At 44.7% G+C, this 10,553-nt stretch overlaps 1 protein-coding gene across 6 annotated transcripts in view; it reads left to right on the top strand.

Annotated features, from left to right (window-relative positions):
• NUAK1 (NUAK family kinase 1) overlaps positions 1 to 10,553 on the top strand; it is a 65,206-nt gene that overhangs the window by 674 nt on the left and 53,979 nt on the right. For 2 of the 6 annotated variants that reach the window (XM_025204876.1, XM_025204874.1), the window contains exon 1: positions 7,260 to 7,306. The exons of 1 other annotated variant lie outside the window; for it this stretch is intronic. In XM_025204876.1, coding sequence (XP_025060661.1) covers positions 7,275 to 7,306 — 32 coding nt within the window. In that variant the 5' untranslated portion in view covers positions 7,260 to 7,274. Of the gene's footprint in view, positions 1 to 47; positions 154 to 1,087; positions 1,147 to 7,229; positions 7,307 to 10,553 lie in introns of those variants that run through there. 3 more of the 6 variants (XM_025204877.1, XM_025204875.1, XM_025204879.1) reach the window with 3 other exon arrangements.

The raw sequence follows: 10,553 nt of genomic DNA, 5'->3' as shown, positions 1-10,553 counted from the left end.
GCGGGCGAGGCCCCCGCACCCCGCAAGCAGCAGGGCGTGAAGCGGCACCACCACAAGCACAACCTGAAGCACCGCTACGAGCTGCAGGAGACGCTGGGCAAGGGCACGTACGGCAAGGTCAAGCGGGCCCTCGAGCGCTTCTCGGGCCGAGTGGTAAGGGCCCCCGCGCCACACGTGTCCAGATGTGCAGGGTGTTTCTTATGCCCCAAGCCCTCGTGGGGGGGAGGGAGAAGAGAAAAAAAAATACAGTAGGGTGGATTGGGGGTTGTTTTTTGGGGTTTTTTTGGTGGTTTCCCACCTGTTCCCACCATTCGCAACCTCCCCACCCCCCAGCCCTTGCCCTGCTGAGCCCCATCCCCCTTCTGCCTCTTAGCAGGTTCTTCCCTCTGCCCTGCCCTGCTGGAGCTGCCTGCGGTGGCCTCAGCTTTGCTGACACCTGCAAATAACGCCCGGCCTGCCACGCAGCCCCATTGATTGCAGCCCAGTGCCTGGCTCAGCCGGGCAGGGCTGGCTCAAGTCCTAAAGCCAGCCCTGAAGTTGCTCTTTTAATAACTGAGTCGTGCTTGCTGGCACCTTGTACCATGTCTGGAATAACATGCAACCTAAGTGTGTTACTCCTAGTCTTTATTTTTCTCCCCCCACCTCACTGAAATGCATTAGGAAAGGGGTGGTATGAGATGTGGGGATTGCCTTAGGGATGGATGGCACAAAGAAGGGGATGCTTTCCCCAACATGCATCTTCATTTGGAAGTAGGCTGGTTGATCTGCAGTAGATGGGATACAAAAGCAAGACAGCGTCCCAGCCACAGGCAGGTTGTGTTTCATTTATCTTTTTGTTTTGGTTGTCTGCACACTCAGCACATACCCAGACGCAGAAGCAACAGTAAGAGAGAGGGAGAGAGAGAGAGAAACCTGCCAATGAGGTGGCTTTCATAATGGACATGGCTTTGCAACTGTATATCTTTGTGTCCGCAGTGAAAATGAGAGAGGTTCAGCCAAGTTGTAGAGTTGCATTATATATACTTTCATTTTATGAGCTCATTTGGAGGCCGGCTGCAGAGAAACCAGAGATGAACATCTCTGCACATGCTCACTCCGATTCATGATTTTTGGAGTTTGCTGCTTTGGCTGGTTCATACTTTCAGAGTAAGGAATGCTCATTGCTTACATAGAAACCTACTGATATTTAAAAGTATGCCTTTTCTGAATTGTATTTCAAAAGTGCACCCCTTCCCATAAGCAGACCTATTAAGCCCACAGGCAGAACTACTTTTTAAACACAAATAATTGAAAAATGACTAATTTTAAAACATGTTCAAGGAACTTTAATCAGATTTGGCTGGAGAGAAAGGCCTCTTCTGAATTGACTTTCTCTAGCTGAGGCAATAAAAGCTCAACAAAATAGGAAGAGAGTGTGAAAATCAAAACATAGATGGTTTTTAAAGGCAGATTGTATGCAACATTTTATTGTTTATTGTTATGTAGAATAAACTTATTTATAGGAGTATTTTTGTAATTTATGTTGTAGTAACATTACTCTTGCATATAGAAATACAGCATTTATATTAATTAGGCTACACTCAGGTTCTGACATAATGGTTTTTGTCTGAACCTTCATCATTGAGTGTGTGTAAAATATCTGCATTTTGGCTGTTCTTAGAGCTATTTACCATTGTCCTGAAGTTAATGGGACCTGAAGTTAAATAAGAATGACTTTTTTGCATTTTCCTACCTCACCTTATACTTGGACCCTCAATTTCTCACCGAGATCAATTCACACAGAAAAGGAGAATGCAGTAAAAGGAGGTTAGGGCAGGAGAGATTCAGGGTTTTCCTTCAACTTTTTCCTTCTTTTTCCTGGCTCACCCTCCAGTCTTACTTGTCACCAGCATTTATGCCATCATTGAAGTGGCTTGAATAGTATGGCCAGCAGGGGATGCACAGAGAGCGGTGTCAGGCACCATTCCTGTCACGACTTCAGTGCAAATTGTTAAACAACCAGAAGCTAGGAAGCAGGAGTCCCAAGGTCACTCTTTAACCTAGGTGTTTGCTTCCTGTCATACTAGTGGCATTGCTAATCTTTTTTTTTTTTTTAAACAACAACTCAATGGTATGTAAATATTTGAAGCTGTACTGCAACAGATTGCAAACCTGCCCCTTGGAAGCAACATCACATTCCCAGTAACCAGCCCTGTCCAAGTTATCTGAATATTTTGCCTTCCCAATTTTTGTGAGCTAAATTTGGGAGGCTAACAAAAAGTTCAACTACACAATGTTTTTGCTAAAGATTCTTGTATGATTGAAAAAAACCCTTTCATACACAACATGAGCTTTGCATTTTCTCCAGGGTATAGGGCAGTAATAAACAACAGAGGAGAAACTGGCAGGTTTGGCAAACTGAACCCATGATTCTGATCTCAATTTGCTGTAAACTAGAAATAACTCCATTAAAGTTAATGGAATGATACTAGTGTAAGAGGACAGTTAACTCCATTGTTTGTAAGCAACTCAGTGTTACTTCAATTAAAGTCAGTAGCAAGATTCTTGTGGACTTCAGGGGGAGTAGTATTTGGTTCACTTTTAATAGTTTATGGGTACTCTGTTTGCTATTGTGTTTTTATTTTCCTTCTTTCTGTTTTGCATCAAAACATGTCCATAAAGTGACCTGCAAGTAAAGCCATTACGCAGACTGTATATTTAGTTTGTTGTTGGAAACAATTATTTAAATGTGTGTACTAGTTACTACAGTTACTACATAAATTGTTGTTGTGCGTTGTATGAAACAGTGAAATTAATACCCACTACATGGTACATTGGGGCACCCTGTTCTCCAAACAAGATTTCCTTACTTAATACTGGCTGGGTATACCCTGTACATCTCATGACAGTTAAAGTAAAAGTGCCTGTAAGCGGAAGAAGGAAGAGATGATATAGAAAATGTGTGAGGTAGTGTATACATTGACATTTTGTGGGTGTTTTCTTCACTTACCCTCTTGCACATGTACAATAGCAGAACAAAGCTTTGCTCATGTATTGTAATCTGTTGGCATGTCTACATGGGATGCTATGTAGCATCTGTGGGCACAAACTGTGATGCCAATGCTACTGAGCAGTAGCAACAAGCTACTGTGCAGTAGGGTCGGAAAGGAGCTGTGTGCCACTGGGACTCACAGTAACGGCAGTCACTGCACAGTCATTTAGTACTTGTGCTAAAACAAGTGCTGTGCAGTTGGACATGCATGTAGACATGCCCCACAAATGCCTAATGAAGACATCCATTCCAGTCATATACCTTTAAGACACACTAAGTGCATCTACATGTGCACTTTACTGTGGAGCTGACTAATTAGCTACACCATCTACCTGTGCACTTGTATTAGGATACAGTAAATTAATTGTCCGGGACAAGTACTATCCTACAGCAGAGTTACATGTGCTGCAACGCACATGTAGATAGTGACTAAGGCTGGCTAGGGCATGAGGTTGCTGCAGTGCGGGGGCTGCCTGCTGGCTAGCCCCATAGTGTAGCAACCTTGTGTCCCATCCTGCCCCTCTATAACATGCTGAGCCAAGTCAGAGCAGCTCTGGGCTTGTAGGCTGATCCTCTGGACCCCCCACCAGCTGGGGATGCTGTGCCCTGGCTCAACATGCTGCGTTCTCAGGTGCACAGCCCAGGAGCAGTACATTCCCACTAAACACCACTAAGTCTTGTGTGTGATACATCATCAAAGTAGATGTTTCAAGATGCTCATGCAAAGAAACACTGTACTCCTGGTAATTTACTCTACACTGCTGAGAGGTCTTTTCAACTTTATCCCCATCTTAGTGTATTTTTATCTGGAATTACATACAAATTAGGGTACTGTGCTGATATTGTGCGTGTTTTGGTAACATGAGCAAAAAGGAGGTGTGGCTTTAATCATGGAAGGAATGCAGCTGAAAGCCTAATACTCAGCCTGATGCATCCAAAACAGAATATAATTTGCTTCTTCGAAAAGAAAACATATTAGGAGCCTCTGCAGATTTGGAGTCCTCCCTCTGTCATGTAGTCCTTTCTTTGCAGCCCAGCATATTAACTGTGGTTCTTGCTGTCCACTCTCCCAAGCAGTTTCACCCAGTCTCCCTCCATCTCAGCCTTTGTCCACAGTACAGATCTTTCTCTCTGCATGGTCTGGATCTTCTGTCTGTCTGTTTCTCTCTTTCTTTCTATCACAGGCAAGCTTAAGATAGCAGGAGCTGCAAGTGTAGATTTTTTTTCTTGGTTCAGTCCTGAGCCAGGGTTTCTTTTCTTCCTCCTGGCCAGCAGGGGGCAGGCAATACTATTTTTCTTTCCCTGCTCTTCTGACAAGTTTTATTATTCTGAGAATTGATGGCAAGCTGCAGCACAACATAAAACACAAGCATTTTGCACCTATCAATATAGATGTTTACAACCTATTTACTTTTCCAAGTAGAAATGCACAGTGCAGTGCTTAGGTATGATGGTGCTACCAATGGCAACATGATTCCAGATTTGCATTTCTTAAAAAACAAACTTTTGTGAAACCTTAAATCAATAGAAACACTTGCATAATTTAAAAAAAAATCAGTGAAAAACCTTGCTTTAAAACAAATCAGCTTCCCCCCAACTCCATGCTGAAAATGCAAACATTATTCCCAAGAACCTGAAAGTGGAACAGTCTCTTTTAAATATTTATGTTTAAAAAGGGGGGAGGGGGAACTGCCTTCACTGATTGTCACACTCCTTACACAGAGAAATGCAGAACACTAATAGTGAAAAGTAAATTGGATTTTTAAAGTTTTGTCATTTTAATAAATAAGGTCTTATTTCTAACACAGATAAATTGGTTTGTTGACAGCATGGCTTTTGTATGGAGAATGACCCAAGTTAGGAGACAGAGCAGATTTGTGAGTCATGAGGCATAGGCACAGCAGAGTAGGACCTCTGCGTTGGTTTTTCATCCTGCTGAACTGATTTCAGGATAGCTACGGACCATGTGTGTGTGGGAAATTGGCTGTGTACCGTTGAAACTTTTCAGCTTTCTTAACTCAGGGCCTCCTTAGCTTGCTATTGACTGTCCACACGTGTATCCTTCCATGTTCTGCCATCCTCTGTACACTGAGGACCAAGAAGGGACTGGTGCAGAGCTTTTAATTACATGATCATCCACCAGTTTCCACAGAACCCTTGCTTAATTCAGTGAGTGGGTGGCTATTCAGTATTGATTTATATTCTCACTATTCAGGGTAGGCTGCTGTGCATTATTTGCTGCATACTATCCAAACCCATGGGACTATCTGTTCTTTTCCTGTAATCAGGGGATTATGGGGGAGCTCAGGGGGGCTGAGTATGTGAGGTAGGAGTCCTTGAACAGCCACCTTCCTCACTACACAGTCCTGCTCCCTCCAGTCTGTCCCTCTGTTCTCTTCCCCCTTGGCTCTTGCCTCTGGCATCTCTTCCCTTTTTATTTCTTTCTTTGTACAGCCTGGATGTCAGGGAGTACTGGAGAGAGAGTTTCCTTGCTGTCAGTTCCTGTGCCCGTAGACAGCCTGGAGGAGTAGTTGCAGTCCTGCACATCCCCTGCATTCAAAGGATGAAGCATGCTCAATGAGTCCATGGAGGCATTTCATGGACACTCCAGTTATCACATAGGACCTGCAGTGGACTGGAGGTCACTCAGTGTAGATGGACCCTTTGGAGGATTTATCTTCCAAACTCTAACAAGTCTTTACTGAGCATGTGCAAACTGATTTCTTAGAGGCTTATAACTTAGTTACAGTGGGCAAATTTTCACAAGAATGGCACAGTCATATCCCTGATTGCAGGGCAACCCCTGCTAAATTTCAGCTCTCTTTTTACAAAGCATGGAGATGCTAGAACATCCTATGAAAAGATTGAAAGAATTATTATTTTTTTAAACAAAACAATGCATTTTTCCCTTTCCTTGTTCTTGGAAATGCCCAGACTGTTTCAGCTGAAAATTTCCAAATATATTCATCACGAGGCATACATACAGCATGGAAAATTTCAGTCAGAATCTTTTAAATTTACAAATTACAAACAACTGAAAAACAGCGTCTACTAATGGGAAATGCAATGGCATCTTAATGATAGGCATAGCTACCTCCACCATCTATAGGAAAGATGGGTTTGGGGTAGATTTGTTGTGCATTGGTTCTATTCCTAATTATTATGTAACTGTTCTGAAACGTTTGCATGACTGTTCTGATTAAATTCAGTGATGTATATTTTTTTTTTACCTAATGTCCTTCACAGCACAGCACCAGATATTTATTATGGAGGAAGCTCTCATGAGGTTGTATCAGATGGCTACAACTAGGGCAATGGTTACCAACCCAGAGATCCTAATCGACAGGTAGATCCCAGAGCCTCTTTGGGTCGATCCTGGGCTGGGGGGGACAGCTAGATGCGTGCGCATGTGCATACCTGCTGACCTCAGCCCCAGCAGGTCAATCTGTGGGGGAGGGAAAGGGCAGGGGCCAGATCAAGGCCCTCGTGGTGAGTGACTGACCGTGAGGCCCAGCCAGGAGCAAGGGAAGGTAAGTAGGGCCCCAGCCCAGCCAGGTGGTGGGAGGATTGGAGCCCGGGGGGCTCCTCCAGGAGTGCGAGAGAGGCTTCCTCCCCATCTCTGCGGGGGTGGAGGCAGCAGAGGCAGCTGCTACTGCATCTTGAGTCCCGCTGCAGCTGGCCACGTGGGCACAGCTCAGGTCAGTAGCGGGGACTCACGTGGGGGTAGCCCTGACATGGCTGGGTCTGAGAAGGTTTGGTCATCCCGGGATGCATGGGGGTGCTCCTGCTGCTGGGCGCATCCCGGCGGAGGCTTCAGGGGCCTGTGTCCCCCACACCTGTGCTCTAGGCACAGCGGGGCCCAGACTGTTTCAGCTGAAAATTTCCAAATATATTCATCACGAGGCATACATACAGCATGGAAAATTTCAGTCAGAATCTTTTAAATTTACAAATTACAAACAACTGAAAAACAGCGTCTACTAATGGGAAATGCAATGGCATCTTAATGATAGGCATAGCTACCTCCACCATCTATAGGAAAGATGGGTTTGGGGTAGATTTGTTGTGCATTGGTTCTATTCCTAATTATTATGTAACTGTTCTGAAACGTTTGCATGACTGTTCTGATTAAATTCAGTGATGTATATTTTTTTTTTACCTAATGTCCTTCACAGCACAGCACCAGATATTTATTATGGAGGAAGCTCTCATGAGGTTGTATCAGATGGCTACAACTAGGGCAATGGTTACCAACCCAGAGATCCTAATCGACAGGTAGATCCCAGAGCCTCTTTGGGTCGATCCTGGGCTGGGGGGGACAGCTAGATGCGTGCGCATGTGCATACCTGCTGACCTCAGCCCCAGCAGGTCAATCTGTGGGGGAGGGAAAGGGCAGGGGCCAGATCAAGGCCCTCGTGGTGAGTGACTGACCGTGAGGCCCAGCCAGGAGCAAGGGAAGGTAAGTAGGGCCCCAGCCCAGCCAGGTGGTGGGAGGATTGGAGCCCGGGGGGCTCCTCCAGGAGTGCGAGAGAGGCTTCCTCCCCATCTCTGCGGGGGTGGAGGCAGCAGAGGCAGCTGCTACTGCATCTTGAGTCCCGCTGCAGCTGGCCACGTGGGCACAGCTCAGGTCAGTAGCGGGGACTCACGTGGGGGTAGCCCTGACATGGCTGGGTCTGAGAAGGTTTGGTCATCCAGGGATGCATGGGGGTGCTCCTGCTGCTGGGCGCATCCCGGCGGAGGCTTCAGGGGCCTGTGTCCCCCACACCTGTGCTCTAGGCACAGCGGGCAGACAGCAGCAGCAGTAGCCTCCTCCCGGAGCACAGGTGAGGGGGGCACAGGCACCGGGCTGCACTCAGTGGTGGGAACCACCTTCACGCGGCCCTGGACCGTGGAGAGTCCCAGACCCAGCCGCCAGGCGCTATGTTCATCCGGCTGCCAGGCAGGCGTGGCTCAGTGAAGCTGCAGCACAGAAGTGGGATTGGGTCTGGCTGGGTCTGGGACACTCTGCGGTTCAGGGGTGCATGGGGCGGGGCAGGGGAGGTGCAGTAGATCCTGGGGTGCCCCTTACTTCCAAAAAGTGATCTTCACCATAAAAAGATTGGAGACCACTGAACTAGGGCTATATCCTGTTTTACCTTGACATGCCTAAATGGCACATAGGTAGTTGCACAAGTGTAATTTTTGTCACCTACCACAGGATTCTATTCTGGATTCTATTTCCATTTGCATTACTACACTTACCCTGCCTTTCTTTTCTGAACATGCTAAGAAGGCTACACTATGTCTCTGTAGGTCCTGGGGCAGAATACAATTGCCTGGGTACCTGCATAATGCTGTGTCAGTCCCACAACTCTGATCACAGAAAGTTTGACAATAGGCTAGGCATTGCACAGAGTGTTTTCATTTTGAAACTGGTCACTTGGTAGCCAAGGGGAGAAGATGTGTGTGTGGCCAGAGGAAGGAGAATACACTAGAAGGAGCATGGTTCAGTGAGATGGATGCATCCATGGCAAGGAGGGGCCCCATATTCTGGCCCTACCCCTATCCCTATTCCTATCCCTGGTTTTTCTGCACCATGCATTTAAGATTTATGGGATAAAATGATTGAATGGTAGAGGGATAGTTTCTGCCCTATTAGCACAATAATGGTGTAAGAGCCTGTATCAATGAGTACCCAAAAGGGAGTGGTCTCATATTCGTTTTTAATCTTTTAATTAAATCAAAGAATGAAATGCTAGCTTTGTTTCTTGGGTAGGTATCAGGTGATGTTCACTGGAGGACCTTGGATCCTTAAAGGAATTGATTACAGTAGTGGTTTTCAACCTTTGGTCCATGGACCCCTGGGGTTCCACAGACTGTGAAAGATAACTATGATCAATGAAAAGTATGTGAATACCCACAGTTACAATTCAGAGGGGTCTGCACCTCCATTTGAAATATTTTAGGTGTCCGCAAGTGAAAAAAAGTTGCAAACCACTGGATTACAGAATGCCTGGATTCTGTTCCTGCATCATTTAACCTTTCTGTCTCTTCTCTGAGCAGGGACAATACTAGTTGATGCAAAGATGTTATGTAAATGAATTGGCCAAACTCTACCTTGTTTTATGCCCCATGCCATACGGTTGAATTCATGGTATAATTTGATCCAATCTTTATATGATATTTTGTCCTTAAAGAAGTCCACAGTTAAAAGCACTGTAAAACTTCTAAATGTTATTAGTAATGGTTTCAAAACACCACATATGTGAGAAAACACAACAAAATACATATTGGTTGTAAAAATTCTCTTTCCTTATATATTGATCAGCTGTACTGTGTTACTGGCCGTGTGTGATTACTTTTTACTTTTAAGAATCACAATTAGGATACGACGTGGAGACAATTATCATGTATATTGTAATTTGGGGTGATATATGTTGGATAGACTATTTGGAACATGCAGTTCCTACTGAAGAGTGCTTATTCTTTATAGAATTATAATAGTCTATGTTTTGTCTGGTAAATAAATAATTAGAAAGTCTTTGCTGAATTCAAGACCCATTAAGTGGCATGTGGCAGCCATAACAATACCAGAAGAGAAAGCCATATATGGGTTAAAAACATGGACAGTATTTGGCAGATGCATGAACCTTGGTCACATCCAGATTAACATGCAGAGCCATGAAAATCAATGTCAAAAGACTATGGGAAACGTTCCAGTACCCTTACAGCATACATAGATCGGCTGACATTTTCTCTTGCACTCTCTGCCCCCTCCCAGCCATTCCCAACACATGAGCCAGAATTGGGCTCTAAATTGCTAGGGCATGCCCCTCACTCTACAAAAAAATATTCTTGTTACACCTCTGATGGAACAATGTACCAGCTATAGTTGGTGTTCCCAGGAAAATCGGCCTCAAATTACTACTCCTGTTACTAAATATGTAAGCAGTATTTATCAGTGTATCCTTAGCTATCTTTTAGCAGCTGTGGATACCATGTGGGTCCATTTAATAAAATAAACTAAAAACAATTTCCACTTTGCTAGATATACGGGCAGTAGTGGAAGGGAAAAACTACAAAGCAAGGTAAAAACTGCATATGTGTGTTGTTATATTTGATGACCAATTCATTAAAGCCATAAGTGTATCCAGGCTTTCAATAGTGTTCTCCTGCTGTTGCTTCCTGTACTCCCTGGCTATAGAATCAGGCTCTATGGCTCTGATTTGTCTAACCCACATGAAAGCCTTTGAGCATCTGTAAGTTATGATTTGAGAAGTATCTGCTTTTAAACAGAACATATTTATCACCATGTCTGCCCAGACAACATTGTACATTGTATAAATTAGAGAATCCTAGACCTTTGAGCACCAGGGGGCTGGGTGAGATATTCCATGAGACTATGGTGTCTGGCCATACTGATCAAACATCCTGGCCCCACACCAAAATACCAGATGTTTAATACATGTAGAGGCCCTTCTGTAACCTTTAACTGCACGGTAAAATGGGAAAAATGCCTGAATGCAATCATCCCTTGTTGAAA

This window comes from Alligator sinensis, unplaced genomic scaffold, assembly GCF_000455745.1.
Source record: "Alligator sinensis unplaced genomic scaffold, ASM45574v1 scaffold267_1, whole genome shotgun sequence".
NCBI lineage: Eukaryota > Metazoa > Chordata > Crocodylia > Alligatoridae > Alligator > Alligator sinensis.
Note: the sequence above shows the minus strand (reverse complement) of the source record. Positions and strands in the feature narration are given on the sequence as shown.